The sequence below is a fragment of the Phoenix dactylifera genome, chromosome 7 (assembly GCF_009389715.1).
Source record: "Phoenix dactylifera cultivar Barhee BC4 chromosome 7, palm_55x_up_171113_PBpolish2nd_filt_p, whole genome shotgun sequence".
NCBI classification, from domain to species: domain Eukaryota; kingdom Viridiplantae; phylum Streptophyta; class Magnoliopsida; order Arecales; family Arecaceae; genus Phoenix; species Phoenix dactylifera.
This window is the reverse complement of record NC_052398.1, coordinates 13,907,706-13,924,447: the sequence shown is the minus strand read 5'-3', so window position 1 is coordinate 13,924,447 and position 16,742 is coordinate 13,907,706. Positions and strand designations below refer to the sequence as shown.

Below are 16,742 nucleotides of genomic sequence, written 5' to 3'. Positions count from 1 at the left end.
AATAAAGGCTCTGCCCTGTTTTCTTTGGCAATATGCCTTCAGGCCTTATTTTGGCTACTGTGCCAGGCCAAAGCCGGGCCTTACAAGCTCGGTTCCAAGACTCCAGCACTACAGCCGTAAGACACCACCTTCCATAGCATTACCATCACCAGCTTGAGCTGCCGCCATATTCTTTTTTGCCTTTATAACATTTGATGGCTACTTTCTTTATAACAAGAAATACTCCTGTGAAGGTCAGATGTGGTGGAAGAAAAGAGTCCGATTTAAAGAAAACTTTCACTTTTTGTTAACTAATTTGAATCGAGTCTCAGATGGAACTTATAAGACACTCAAATTCTAAGATAACCATTGATTAAAAGGCATATTTTCACACCAGGGGCCATATGTAGTGTCACATCGCCTGAGATACTGAGGAAGCAGTGCGACAAATGCAAAGGAAACAATCACAACTAGAGAACTTATTTTGGTAAAGAAACAACTTCAATCAGAGTTTAGGCAGCTATTCAAATCAGTATATACATTCAATGATATTTGTTTGATTGGGCCACTCCATGCACCCTTCACTATCCTAACAAACAATGGGAACCTACAAATCCAGCTTCCAATATAAACCTGATCCAACACAACCTGTTGTCTCAAAGATTTAAACAAATAGATAGAAGAAAAAAAAGAAACAGCATACATTAGTAGTCCAATTACACTGTCAGTTGTCTGTGGTTGCTGCACACCTATCGGCTTCCACTATCATCAGTTGAGGACTCAGATGCAGAATCATCCACCGTCGAATTTGAGATAGTTTCAGATGAACTTCCGTTTTCACCATCTGATGCCACAGATCTGTCTTCAGCTGGCCTTCTCGAGTGCCAGTACATGATACTTGCTGTCAGTGTAAGCATCATCTTTTGATTCACCTGACAAAGTATACCCCAAAAGGGATTAGACAAAAGAATACAGGTAACAGCAACTCAGGAAAAAAGTGCACCTTTCAAAAGTAACTCATCTTCAATTCTTTAATTTCATTTGACCAATTACCTCTAGTATATCTTCCGGCAGCAAAAATATGGAGCAACCAAGCTTCCTTGCCACCGAGATAATATAAGAGGCATTCATCTTTTTCTCTTCATCTGCACATTGCTTCCAATTATTAACCCATCAATTTTCAGCTGTAGTATAGCAAAGATGGCATAAGTATGTCTTGATTCATAAAATCAGGTACCACATGCAATAACTTCCTAGTATGAACATAATAGTTGACTAAAGATGCAACAGCAAGTCCAGTTGCATGACAAGAATAGTATATATTAAGCTTGTAATTTCGAAAGTAAACTTCTCTATCAGCGCACAGCTACTAGATGGATACAGGCAGCAGAGCAGATCACTTACACAGCTTAAACAGAATAGGAACTGACTCAATAAGTTAAATGGAGATGATGAGTGACAAGAACTCAAGCAGCAATATTATAATGTGTGGGTCTCTTTTGGGAAGGAAATCACGCCTGACAACAAAGTCATGATTATAAGACTACTTATCTTGGATGTTACTAATCAATAATCATTGACTGTCTTTCCAGCTTGTTTTAGCGCACCCATGATATGAAACTTCAGCAGTAATTATTACTTGGGTCTTGATTGCTAAGAGCAAGAAGAGAGAAAAACACATCAACCATAAAAATGTACCGTGTTCAAAGACCTCAGAATCTTGAAGTTCTAAAGACAAAAAGGGCCAGATCAAAGGACATATTTACTGACATCAGACGCAGAGAAAGAACCTTTAGGAGACTTCCATAGTTGAAAAGATGCATTCTCACAAAAAGATGCATATGATCATGGTGATCCCAAGGAATAAAACTCTTGATGAATGGATGGATTATGTGAAGAGATGCATTATGCTTAAGCATCTAATCATACTCAGCCTTTTATATCTATAAAAGAAAAGGAATTGTACTTTCTATCTATATCCTTTTCTATCTTAATAGCACCAAAATTAGAGAAGAGAAGTGAGAGCACTAAGTGAGTGAACTCAAAAGTACACCCATTAAGCATTGGAAAAGAGGATTGTGTCCACATATAAGAGGATTGAGAGAGATTGCTTCAATCAAATTTGCTGATTTTTAATACATTTGGGTATGGCTAGTTCAGGTTCGACCTTAATTCTCCTTTGCTATAGTGTACTTCAAGGAGAACACGAAGCGATTCATTGTATTTTGAGAGTAGACCATTATCAATTGTTCGCACCCGGGCAGGGCGAATTTTACTCTACAGGAAGCACGTTTCATAGCGTGCCTCAAACCAAGTAACATTAAAACTTAATTTATTTATTTAGTGTGTGCATAAAGTCATTAATTAAATATTTATCATAAAACAATAAAATCATATAAAAGAGATTTATAACATTTTAGAAGATGGATTTTTCCAACAAAAACTGCCCCCACTGATCATATGTATATAGTTTCTTTTTTCATATAGGGAACATTGTATATAAGAAAAGTGAAATTATCCGGTAAACCAGATGCTCTTATGGCACAAAGTAATTGTAAATAAATCGAAATATAATGTCTCATTACACGGTGTTCTTAGGTCCTCCCTTGGATGCAGACACATGGTCCAGATGTCAAGGCACTGTGGAGGCAGTTTTTGTTCCAAGTAAATGAGTTTTAATGTTGTGGATATGTTAAGTCCTCTCACAGTGCCTCGGAACAAAAACTGCCTCCACTTGATCGTACATATGTAGTTTCTTTTTTCATATAGGGAACATTGTAGGTCTTTTATAAGAAAAGTGAAATTATTCAATAAACCAGATGATCTAATGGCACAAAGTAATTTGTAAATAAATTGAAATATAATGTCTCATGATGAAAAAAACTTACATATTAAGGTACAACAGAAGAAAATGAAACATCTTAAACAACATCATGGATGTCAAAGTTTACCGTTTTCTCCTTTAGTAACAAGGCTCCGGTTCACGACTCGGGGCTCCACAGCACTAAGCAAGTCAAGGAAAAAAATGCCACTTGAAAGATTTTTATCCTGGACAAATGGAAAAACTGTGACACATTATCAAAGTTTTCCATACGTAATTGCTTTTGAAAAAAATGGCGACAAGATTAAAAATTGACGATGAAAGAATGCAAGTACACAATACATACAATCAAAATTGAGGCAAGGGGACAATGGACTTTGGTTTTTATTGGCTTTTTTTTTTCTTATTACAAAAAGAAACACATAAAACTATGAAAATACAATCTTACATAATGAAACAACTTGACTAAAATGGGATTTAAAATAATGTAGCTAAATTTTGTATGTGAGCTATGATAGAATCCATGAGGAGAAAATGATATAAGTCAGCTGTTGCAAAGTTTTCAGGGATGTAACAGAAACCAAAGTCATGGACAGTATCTAAAAGCAGAGACTACTGTAGAACTGTGACTAGCTGAGAGAGCTGAGAGCATCTACAATTTTAAATAGAAATATGTACTTTTCCTATACTTCTTAGTATTGTGAATTTAATAAATAAGTCTACAGATCTCAACAGCAAATGTTGTCGTTAAGACACTTGCAGGAATCATGTAACAGATGATCTTTGCAATAATAAAATGTAGATATACAGTACCTTAAAACTCCCCATACGAGAGTACCTTCCCGAATTTTTCACTTTATCATTAGCCCAGTTCAATATATCAATATCTGCTATCTCCTTCTCATGAGAATGAAATCTCAAATTCTTTAGAAGTTGGAGGATATTATACCGCATTAATTGCCACAAAAAAGCTGGAAAAAGAACAAGATTTATCTGAACACCAGAAATTTGGATAGAGAATTTATAACTCAGTTCCAAATGCATCACCGCAGAGAGCTCAATTATGAAAGTCAAGACTCCCAGTTGTAATATGAAAAAATGCAGATGGCTTTGTAATCAACATTCTAAACTTACCCAAAATGAGCTTCTTGTTTCCTTGCACAATATCATTCCCAGCAACATTAACCAGGGAAAATTTCAATTGTTTCCCTATTTTCACAACTTGATTACAGTTTTCTACTTTTCTGAATGGCATTTTAATTGGGGGCTTGTTCGCAACCTTCCAACAGACTACTCCTGGAGCTACCTTGTCAATGGCTTCTAGAAGGACCCATCTGCAAAATTACAGCAATTATTTCTCAGCATAAATATCAACTAGAAAGGACAAAAGGAAATATGAGCAGCTTACCCATTCCTAAGATCTTCAAAAACATTATTGATGTATGTTGAGATTCCAAGACTATTTATCCATAATCGAAATGCTCTCTCTTCCCTAGAAACTTGTGCATCATCGGACATTGCTTCTAGAAATGATATTTGTTTCATCTGTGATGACAGCCCATTTCTACAGCCAACAATTGGATACTGTTCAGCATCCACATGTGTAAGGATATCCATATTTATACATCTCATAGAAACCATGAATGTAAACACCAATTGGCATGGCATGATATGTGCCATGCAAGTGCCTTACTAGCACAACTATCAAAGTCTTCGCAGTATGCCTGTACGTGGCATGCTGCCATGCCAATGCATGCCAAGCACAATGTGTCAAGCTGCAGGCATGGTAAGTTCAATCTTTCTTGAAGTAGGAAGCAATTGATTATTGCGGCCACGAGAAATAGGGAATTGTTTAGAGAAAAGAATAATAAATTTTATTAACAGTAATCTTAATTGAAACAAAAGTCTTGGCCATGTTTTTCCCTTCCTCTCTGTCTACTCTTTTCTTCTATTCCCTTCCTCACTTTTCTTTCTTATTCTCTAAAATCATATTGCCAGATGCCGCAGCTTCTTTGATTCCCATTCTATTTTAGAGATTATTGCCTACTGATTCAATGAATTAATGCTCATTTCCCATCTCCTGTTTTGAATTATTCACTTAGCCTATCTGAAAAAACATGAGAACTGCAGATAGTTGGGATTTATCCAGAAATCAGCCCAATACATCTGAGAAATACTTAGAAGAGAACTAGGGAGCAGCACCAATCATACAATCAACCCTAGCTCCCTTCTTATGACCCTTACCTCCATCAAGAAGCTGCACTAGGAATTTTTTGACCCTTATAATTTTTATAATGGTCAAAAATGCATTTCCTGTCTTGTTCTTTATAATGGAAAAGCAATGTGATTTGTTGATACAAACCCTAGTTTTTCCTAAAACTTTAGGTCCACTATGCATATGCAGACCCTTCCTGATTATCCTGCATAACTCATTTATTATAATATGAACTCCCACTATATATAATGTCAGTCAATTGAACATGCAATATTTTCAAGAAAAAACTAAAAACCACAAGGTGGACTAGATTCTTGTTGATCAGATTTGAAATCGGCTCCAGTCAGTCCTGATTGCACAGAGGGGATATGACATCCACATTTAGAGCCATTGTATTTGAACTACAACCTCTAAACTATTTATAATTTTATACATTGGAAAACATATTAGGAGACCCTAGCCTATGCATCAAGTGGTCAAAAGACATATGTTGTTTTGTGATATTTAAATTGTCCATTTTTTGACCACTTGATGCATAGGCTAGAGGCTCCAATTTACATATTTTATTGTGTGTAAGCAATTTAAAATAATAAATCACATCTAATGGCTCGAATCATTAGTATTGGAACCCCATCATCTGGTCAAGCTTGACTGGATCTAAGTTGAGATCCGGGCGACCGGATTCTAGTCCACATCCTGAAACCGTTATAAAAACACTATTATAAATCTCAATCACAAAAAAATTGTACACATGTAGACATGGTTGATCTTCGAAAAGAAGCATGTATATCATCTCTATGGAACTGCCTGCATCACATGGCAATTTTCTTGAATGAGGGTGGCTGGTCAATTACTATTCTTTTAGCTAAACAATACCTATAATCAATATGTTGTCTCAAAAATTGAAATAGACTAGAAATTCACCGTGATCCTCACCTTTTTTGAAAAATATGCGCAACGAAAGCAAGGTTAAGATTTGGTGAACCTTCAACAATGTCTTTTGGGGTCAGATATCTTTTGCAACCCATCCTTTCTGCATGTTCAAGAACTAGTTTTGCTCTCTGTAGAGGATCTTTCACAGTCATTGCAGATGGCTTACTACAATGTTCAGGTGCCAGCACATTCAGTAAGCAAGCATAGGCCTCTCCATCCTGCAGTAGAAACAGATTTTATGATCAAACATTATGAGTGAGCCATAAGTTGTTCAGTTTACAAAGACTATACAATGGATGAAATGGACTGTATAAGTGTACAGTTTACAACTTCCTTTTCCAATGTAAATAGCAATGTTGAGGGACGAGGGGCGAGATCTATCATTAATTACTGAAATGTACAATCCCACCAAAGAATATGTATTTTTTCAAATTCTACATTAGAGAATAGCACAGATGTATTTGGACACAATAGGACCTTTAATATATTAGAGTTGCACGGGGAAGTTGAAACATGTTTAGAAAAATAAAGAGAACTTTCTTTTCTGGTAGATGAAATAAGAGGGACTTTGGGTTATGGTGCTTTAGTTAGTTTCATCACTACACCAAGTGCACTTCTAAGATAGGTCAAAGGTGTCCTCACAAATTTGTGGGTAGGTGGGAATCCCAGAAGTCAAGCTATAAGGAAATGTGACAGCCTAGTTCTATCTAAAAACTGGTAGAAACTACAGTCTTAAAAAATAGGTTGTTGGCCCACTCAGACTAAAGCAACTGCCATGATGACTAATCAGTTTATACCGTTGAAGATGAATGACTTGTTTTCCTTCTCAAAATGACTCAAAAAATCAAAAATATCAGCAAAGAAGGGTCCAAATATTAAAATGAAGGGACTGTGTGCACGTATACATGTGCATAAATAAAGCATAGGCAACACATGCACATGCATACACATAATGAGTTTAGGAAGTAATTAGTTAACGCCCAAAAACATGAAATTACTTGCACTTTAACCGACCAGCAGCACCAGTAACTAAACCAAGAAGCAATGTTCTCCTTGTTAACTCCACTGGAATCCCATTCAGACCACTCACGGCAGTACCAGCACATTCAGACAACTTCCTCTCTCTGGCATCTTCGCTTAGGACATCCTGCCAACCGAGTGCTACGACTACTCTCCAACACTCTCCACTTCTGCCAGCCGCCTTCCTCCTCGACTCTCTGCCAGTCATGTTGTCTTGCCAAAAGCAGTCGCCTTCCATTTCATTCACACTCAAGGACAACACGATCACCTCTTGAACTCATCCACTCCGACGTCTGGGGCCCCTCTCCTCCAAGCTCCGACAACGTTGCCCGGTTCTATGTACTGTTTATCGATGACTTCACTCGTTACTCCTGGGTCTTTCCCATAGCCCGTAAATCAGATGTATTTGATACATTTCTACAATTCAAATCCCTTGTTGAACGGCAATTCAATTTCTCTATTAAATGTTTTCGCTCCGATGGCGGGGGAGAATTTGCTAATCATCGTTTTTCCTCCCTCTTCTCCTCCCTTGGCATTGTTCATCAGTTCTCAGCGCCATACACCCCTGAGCAAAACGGGGTAGCAGAACGGAAACATCGCCATTTGCTCGAAACAACTCGTAGCATTCTCATTCATTCTTCTCTTCCCACAAAATTCTGGATCGATGCTCTGCTCACGGCTACTTATCTCATTAACCGGCTGCCAACACCCCTTCTCAATTTTAAATCTCCCTTTGAAATGCTGTATACCCACCCACCAGACTACACATTCCTCAAAGCTTTTGGTTGTCGCTGCTATCCTTGGCTACGTCCTCAGTCAAATAGCAAACTTTCCCCTCGTTCCACACCTTGCATTTTCATCGGTTACTCCCCACATCACAGGGCTTACAAGTGCTACAACCCAGCTACTGGAACATCGGTCATCTCCAGGCATGTTCGCTTCGACGAAACTAACTTTCCTCACTCCTCCTCTTGCTCCACAAATTCAACTCAACCACCCCTCCTACCAATTCCCTGTCTTGTTCCGCAATCCTCACTACCCAGCACCTCACCCATACCTTCCTCTTCCCCTCCTCATGCATCACCTCCACCCTCCACAGCCCTTTCTTCTCCCGTCTCCCCACAACCGGCGCCAATTGCCTCCTCCTCCACCTCACCCACCACACCTCCTCCTCCCACTCGTCATCCCATGATCACTAGACTACAAACAGGTTCCCTTAAACCCAGACATATCTTTTCTCTTCTCAGCACCTCACCCGAAAACTCTGAACCTACATGCTACACAAAGGCCGTCACTGATCCTCAGTGGAGGAAAGCCATGTCAACCGAATTTGATGCTCTGCTCAAACAACAAACCTGGGAGCTGGTACCCCGCCCTCCTTCTCAACGAGTTCTAGGATGTCGGTGGACATACAGAATCAAGAGGAATGCCGACGGCTCCATAGCTCGGTATAAAGCAAGATTAGTAGCCCAAGGATTTAAACAACAACTTGGAATCGACTACTCCGAAACCTTCAGTCCAGTCGCCAAATTTCAAACAATCCGACTTCTCCTTGCTCTATCCATCACCAACCAGTGGCAAGTTCGACAACTGGACGTCTCTAATGCATTCCTTCATGGGAAATTAGCGGAGCTCGTCTACATGGAGCAGCCACAAGGCTTCCACAATCAGCAGCTTCCCGACCATGTCTGCCTTCTTCGGAAAGCCATCTACAGCCTCAAACAAAGTCCCAGGCAGTGGTTTGCTACCTTCTCAGCCTTTCTTCTTCGACATGGTTTCAAATCCAGCGAGGCTGATCCGTCCCTCTTCTTCTCACATCAGGGAACGATCTCCACATATATACTAATCTATGTGGATGACATTTTGCTTACTGGAAATTGTTCTGACTCCTTATCCAACCTATTTCTTCTACTCCAAAGCGAGTTTCAGATGAAAGACCTGGGCCAGCTATCTCACTTCCTCGGCATCCATGCTTCATTTTCTAACCAAGGAGTCACTCTCAACCAAACATCATACGCTCTGAAACTTCTTCAAAAAGCAGGCATGCAGGATTGCAAACCGGTGGCATCACCTCTTCCACTGAAACAGCCTGTCTTCCCCAACGGGTCTCATCCATATTCTGATCCAACACAATACAGATGCCTCACAGGATCCCTTCAATACCTGACAATAACCAGACCCGACCTCTCATTTGCAGTCAATTATCTTTGCCAATTTATGCATAACCCACTACAAATGCACTTTTATCTTCTTAAGCGAGTTTTTCGCTACATCAAAGGTACTGCTAGTCTCAGTCTCTCTTTCAAACCCGGCCCTCTCCAGCTCTCTGCTTTCTCCGACTCAGACTGGGCAGGGGATTACAACGATCGGCGATCTACCACGGGTTACTGCATTTATCTTGGTCCCAATCTCATTTCCTGGTACGCAAAGAAGCAGCCGACGGTCGCTTGCTCCTCCACTGAAGCCGAATATCGAGCCTTAGCAGTCACTGCATCCGAGATTATCTGGCTTCGTCGTTTGCTATCAGAACTTCAAATACCACCTACCAAACCCACTCCATTACACTGTGATAACATCTCAGCCTTGGCTTTGGCCTCTAATCCAGTATTTCATGCTCGGACCAAGCACATCGAAGTAGACTACCACTTCGTCCGGGAGAAAATACATTCCGGTGAAATCCAAACGGCTCACATAGCCTCTGATGACCAGCCAGCTGACATTTTCACAAAGGCTTTGTCCTCTCAACGACATCGCACTCTCTGCAACAAGTTGATGCTGCTCACCTCATCATCACCTTGCCGGGGGATGTTAACTCCACTGGAATCCCATTCAGACCACTCACGGCAGTACCAGCACATGCAGGCGGTTCTTCCTCAACAAACTCCAACAAACTTTCAGTCCAGAAAGTTCTCAGGAGGATTATAAAACCTCCGTCTCGTCCTCCCCTGTATGAATGGATTAGATGAAATGAATCAAGACGATATCCTTCGTCACTTCTTCTTCTTCCTCTCACTCAAATACGAGTCAGTCTCCCAAGCTTTCGTGCCGGTTACTGTTCATAGTTAGTGCCGGGGTATAATAGTCTTAGAGACTAATTCGTTCACTCCTGCACACTTACCAGCCTTTTTGCTATCATAATGAGTCCCTATCTGTCTAAACTCTAAAGTGCCTTGGCTAGGAAATCAGAACTAATGCAAAACGTTGGCATCAGGTTGAGAATCATTAAATTCTCTCAAACATGATCGCATCATTTTTTATGATTGTCAAAACCAGCTTGATATGCATAAGACAAGGCTTGTTGGTAGTGTTATTACAATTGACTTTTGATAGGTTGCATACAATGGTGCAAATTCTCAATCTACAAGGCCCATCAAGCACCTCTCGCTCATTCTTTGAGCGAACCATGATACTAGTAGGAACTTAGCTCAAATGATATTGGTAGACAAATATATGTGCTAGAATGATATCGATATCAATTAGTAAGACATTAAAAGCCTATGATATAAACAAGCTAAATCAGATTCGTTGAAGCTAAGAATTGACAAGTAAAAATACTCTTAGCAGTGAAAACTGTAAATTTAATTGACAATCTATGCCTTACAAAATCCTTGAACAAAATTCATGCAAAGTCAGTATGTTGATATTCATTAATTATTTTTTCAGTTAGTCCCATTACTGATTAAATATAAATTTAGAATACAACATTTTGAAAGAATAAAATGGACCACTGAGTTTTGAAAATCTGGAGTTGAAGTAAACAAAATATTTTTTGAATTATTTGTCTTTAAAGTCACATGGACCTACCTTTACATCTGATGAGAAGTTTGTTATCAGTCTCTTAAAGCTACCTTTCTTCAGCTGAAAGTTCATCCACCTAAGTAATATCTTCTCAGGTGGTAGACTCATCAGTTCCTCAACATCCTGTAGATCCAAGAGAACTCAAAACTAATTTATGTCCCATGTACTTGATGCAAAACTTTTTAAATTATGAAAGCCAATCAAAATTTCTAAAAGGATACACTATTAATTAGATATTATGACAAACCTTACTGTCATCAACCAACTCTACTAATTGAGGAGTTTTCTTCAGGTTAACGTCTGCCAGAAGTTGTATCTGTAGTGACATTATGATGAACACAAGGTAAAATCGTTCTTCCAATAATATGATATGATATTAAAAAAATCAACAGTCACAGTGTTGCTGCTTTTTAATATATACCAATTACGCCAATCTGTTTATTGAATAAAATAGAAATTTACGATAAAGACAAGTATCGACTTTTGAAATTTGAATGTTCAAGATACAACTAAAGTAATTCTGGGATCACCAGAACATACCTTAATAATTTGAGATATCAATCCAAGAACAAGATGAGGCTGCAAGTGTATGGGAGTGGTAAGTAAAGATGGACAGATACAATCTTCAGAAAAGATGTATTGCAAGTCTACAACTGAAAAGAAAGTCTATCTAAGCATTTTTATAGTAGAGCGTGGTGACTCATAGTCAAAGAATTTCAATAAAGATCATTCCAATATAGTCCAACTTCATTAATAATATTATGAACAAGACAGGATGATTGTCATATGCAGGACAGAAACTAAATGTAGTGATTTCACAGCATTAATATGCAGCATGTTGATAAACAAGGTAAGGTATTTTTATATAGGGTGAAAATTATCAATAACAAATAATTTAATTGGACAAAAGAAGGACTCATGCTACTTGTATTCAACCAAGTTTTACAACAAAAAATACAACAGAGCCATGTGTAAATTAAGACCCAGAATAGCAACAAATGTTCTGTAAAAACACAGAATATTTAATGTTACTGATAGTTGAGAAGGTTAGGATTGCTCTTTTGTTACATGATAGAATCTCCAAAGAAATGAGCGAGGCGTGCATTATTTCAGCTGCAATCATTTCAACAACAACAACAACAACAAAACATGCAAATGGGCTAACTTGTTCTCATCAAACGAGAAGCAAAAGTTCAGCCTTACATTGAAAAAAAAACAAGTAAATCAACCTTCTAAAATCTTACAAACCTGAAAACCATGTCATAACTAGCCCAGAAACTTAAAATCTTATAGACAGCCGGCAGTCACAAATAGTGTTTCATGTATATCAAGAATACTTTTGCCCCCAGGCTACAGTATAATGTCATCCACATCATCCACAGACTTACACCATCAAGCGTCACAAAAAAAGAGCTCTTGTCCACATGCAAATTTGAAGAGAGAATAGACAAATATATCAAAAATAAAGATGCAGCAGAGACATCCAATAAACGAGATAAGACTTCTGGACAGGACAAAATTATAAAAACGAAGTCAAAAGAAGCCAGAAACTCCCAGAACGCTTCTTACAAGCTCTAAAGCACATTCATATCAAGCTACGAAATATATTAATCTTCACATTTCTAAAATATTCACATGATGACTCCAAAAAGAAATCTTTGGCTATTTGATCAGTACTAAAAAATAAAATATACTTATATATACTCACTCTCCCCTCGGCAAGGTCTTGCGTTCCGATGTTAACGACAGTACATCCAATTGCCTTGGCCGAGTTGAGGCACAGCGTGTGGTTCTCGTTCTTCTCCCACAGGTTCAGCACCCTCTTCGTATTGATCGCCCGCTCGTCGATGGTCCCCGGAACAGCCACATTAATGAGTTTACTTCATACACAATACCAATCCTTAGCTCCACATTCTGCTCGCCAAATTCCAAGAAATAGCCAGAAAAACGAAAGGCAAAACAGTCTCTCACCATAGAAGCACACCATCCTTCGATTTCTCGAAGAGATCGTCGGTCATCGGATCGATCGGGAGATATTTCTTCAAAGACCCATCTCCTTCCAGATAGCTATTGATGTGAGCAACGTAGGCAGCCTTCTCCGACTCGCTGATCGTATGAAGCAGAGTGGTGGTAGCAGCCTTGAGGAACGCCGACGACGAGCTCTTCGCCCCCATCTGGCCTTGCATCTTCAAATAAACCTTTAAAGCAATCACCGAACCACCCATCAACCAAACACCCAGAAACCAGTCTTCCAGCTTAAGGACAGAGAAAGCAAGGGTGCCGAACCCGGAGGAAGAGCTCGAAGTCGACATTGTCGTCGAGGTTGGGGAACGATTCTTGGAGAAAGGAAGCTCGCTCCGCCTCGCTGAGGCCGTCGCCGCCGATCTTCAGCTCCGACATCGCGCCTGCCAGGTCCCCGAGCTTCAGGCCGCCGGTGGAGCATCCGTGATCTCTCATCGACAGGAACTGCGATCGGCGCACCAGAAGAAGATCAGCTCCATAAAAAAATCAAAAGATCTAAAGAGATAGGAAGAAACGAGCGTAGTCGGGTCATTGATTACCTGAGATTTGAGGGACCGGAGTTCCACCTGCGTGAACTGGTTCTGGAGCCAGGGATCAGAGACAAGAACTCCCACAAAACCAGCCATTCCTTAGGCTCTTGGCTTCGGAGAGTTTCTTTTGCTTCTCCTGGGCTTGGCTTGGCGGATGCGGTCCTTCTCCTCCTTTCTTGATCTCTCGAACCTCAGCAATGTAGACGGAGGAGGGTTCTTGATCTCTCGAACCTCAGCAATGTAGACGGAGGAAGGAGACGGACAAGAGAGTAAAGAGAGAAGTAGCACAGACGCATCGCAGGGGGGCGAGGCTCCGTTAGAATTTAAAATTAAAGCGGTTGTCATTAAAAACTGTAATTGATGATTACTAAAGTGGAAAGCAGGAAGGAAATCATGGGAACACCAGAGTAATTGACAGTGTTATTTGGAAACGGTTATATGAATCGAATATTTTAGTTATAGTTTACTTTAATTAAAGCAAGATTGGAATCCCCTGTGAACAGTTTCATTTATTAGTTAAACACACCAAATGGGTACTGAATCAATTGGCCTAGACTTTGAAGTACAAAAGGTATTGTTGCCAAATGTCCTAATGTGAATAATAAATTTGGGTAGGGGATGGGTATCATACTGATGTCAATTGCATGTCCCCCTTGGTGCTTTAGTTTCTAAGTACTTTTCATGAGCCACATGCTACAAAGAAAGTTAAGTGATGTCACAATGGGTCACAAGATCATTACATTTTTCAGGCAAAAGTAGAGCTAACATCCATTTGTGGGGATTGGTATGATCAGGTTTGTTGGCAAAGATATTCAATATTAGCAGCATTGTGAGTTGGAATCTTCAAAATCTTGGTTATTTAATTTCAAGTGACCGGTTTGAGCATTTGTAAAAAAAGTTTTTTTTTTTTGCATGGATGCTTTTCTAAATATCGAATTTTACATGAACAGCCTTCCAAAGTTAATATTTACATATATACCCTTATAAAACTTTGTTATTGTATAAATGTTCCTAACGGTATTAAGAAAAATCATATTTATATTGATTAAAAATAAAATAAAATTTTAAAATTATGCTATTGTTTCTGTCTTCTTCTCTTGCTGCTATTGGGATTGTGATCTATTTGCATGTCTACCCATTAAAAATATTTTAGTCATTTTAATTTGAAACTGTTAATTTTTTAACGTTGTTAGATAGCATGGGTATATATGTAAAAACAAAAATAAAAAAAGGATAGAATAGCAAAACAAGTATTTTATGAGGGTATATATGTAAATATTAATTTTGGAAGGGTATTCATACAAAATCTGATATTTAGGAGGGTATTCATGCAAAAAATCTTTTGTAAAACTAGGCATGCTTGACATGCATGGGCATGTAGGTGAACAATAACCATACATTCACTCATCATCTCCCATAATTTTCTTAAGATTATGATGCAACATAGTGAAAAATTCTGTTGAAAAATTTTGATTATTGGATTTGCAAATATGGCTCATCTTTCTTTTTTCGGAAAGTGATATGTTTTGAATTTTATTAGATCTTATACCCCTATTGTTGCATATATACTCAAAAGAATACTTTGATCAACATCCATTTATCTATTTGTGGGAGCATAATGATCTAGTAAAATCTGAAATGGATTGCTTTTAAAAAGAAAATACTTAGATACAAGAAAAAATAAATAAATATATCTTTTTCTGCAAATATGATGATGAAACTGATTTTTTTACACATTTATCTTATCTATCTTAAAGTGCAGGTTTCAGGTTTACTAATGAGCGGAAAGGAGTTAGAAGATCCCGGATACCAGTGGATATTTGGACATTATAGTTGGACTATTTTTATTATCTAAGAATAATAGAATATTTTATTTTATACTTAATAATGTGATTATATTGTTGATGCATTTGTGCATTTAGTAGGTCTTGCATATTTTTTGGAGCTATATCTTATGAAATGTGCAGTCATAGCAACTGACATTAAGAGTGATGGGTTTGGAGAGTGACATTGAGCCCTTGCAAAGACAAATAGGAGAAAATTTGCTTTTGATCTCGGCTATCACAAAGTGCAAATGCACACATATAAGCATTTGGTTAAGCTAATGCCGCCAAATAGCTGGAGACACACACAAATATTTACATTCATATGCATGCAAAGTAAAGAAGCCTTATACTCCTCTACCATGCAACAAGGAAAGTCATCATCTACGTGTCTGCTGCTTCATAAAATCTTTCTGACCCAATTCACAAATAAAATCACAATCCTTTGCTCATGGATGGCAAGTTGTTGCATATTTTTTTTTAACTTTTGCAGATTAGTCCTCAAAATTTTCTATATTTATATATTACTATGTATCTTTTTTATACCTAAATCTTGAAATCTTGTAACCTACTGGTTATATCCCTCCCAGATTGAGTTAACTAGATGATGATGACATATTTCACCTATATTCTTTCAATAGTATTATCATATGTTCTAAATGCATTTGCCCTTAGCTCTTATACTTAATTGGCCTCTTAATCTATGTCCATCCACCGTTGATTCCTTAGCAGTTAAATATCAAATGAGTTAAAAGCAAAGTAGACGAGAAGGGACCAACTCTTGAGTAGGGACGGCAACTAGAGTCAGGTCGGCTCAGATATGGGTCATATTGAATATAGGTTATGTCAAAAATTCATCAACCCGAACCCAACATGTTTATTGAATAAGTCAAAATTTCAGACATGAGTCCGATCTGTTTATTAAACAGGTAATCCCCACATAACATATTTATTAAGCAAGTCAAGTCACTTTAAATGGATTAAACAAATTTTTAACAGATTAAATGAATTTAAATAAATTAAACAAGTTAAGCGGGAGGGTTAATAGATTAGAAACAGGTTAAGTAGGTTTTAAATAGGTTAAATAGGTCCAATTATGATCCGACCTAATTATTAAATAGGGTAAATGGGTTAAACGGGCTAAAGGTCTATATCTTAACCCAAGCCATTTAATAAATGGGTATAGACGGATTGATTCATATTCAAATACGTTTCTGTCAACCCAAATTTGTTCAAAATGGATCGTTTGCAGATTGAATAATAAATTACCACCCTTATTTTTGAGCCTTTTTTGCCGATAAGCCAAAGATTTGATCATTTTGCAACTCTAACTAACCTGAATCCATCCAAAAGCTGAGAAAATTGATACGTACAAATAGATGATTTTATAAATTATATATATAAATAGAGAAGATGTTAGGGACTTATCTGCAGAACTTCTCTCTAACGTGCCTTCTACCGGTGCTCTTCCGGTCTTCCACATCTCTGGTTCGGCATCCCGGAAGAACAGCAGCCAGCGGTTCGGCTCGATAATAGGGTCGGTCCGGGTTATGTCTAAATTCTCAACCCGGTCCGAATCCCGCCGGTTTTACGCCTGGTTC

General features: G+C 38.3%; 1 protein-coding gene across 2 annotated transcripts; it reads right to left on the bottom strand.

The window, feature by feature from the left end:
- Positions 1–450: 450 nt before the first annotated feature.
- Positions 451–13,705, bottom strand: LOC103715200 (fimbrin-2-like). 2 transcript variants are annotated; one of them, XM_008802755.4, is made up of 14 exons: positions 13,328–13,702; positions 13,053–13,232; positions 12,738–12,964; positions 12,475–12,646; positions 11,307–11,345; positions 11,014–11,082; positions 10,773–10,889; positions 5,952–6,166; positions 4,209–4,364; positions 3,935–4,134; positions 3,614–3,771; positions 2,931–3,027; positions 1,033–1,124; positions 451–911 (listed from the first exon to the last, which is right to left on the bottom strand). In XM_008802755.4, the coding sequence occupies exons 1-14, from the start codon at positions 13,412–13,414 to the stop codon at positions 729–731; spliced, it is 1,992 nt and encodes a 663-aa protein (XP_008800977.1). In that variant the 5' UTR covers positions 13,415–13,702; the 3' UTR covers positions 451–728. The 2 variants fall into 2 exon arrangements, 1 of the variants encoding a protein (XP_008800977.1); XR_005512592.1 differs by having other exon boundaries at positions 888–911; positions 1,033–1,163; positions 13,328–13,705.
- Positions 13,706–16,742: the final 3,037 nt, after the last annotated feature.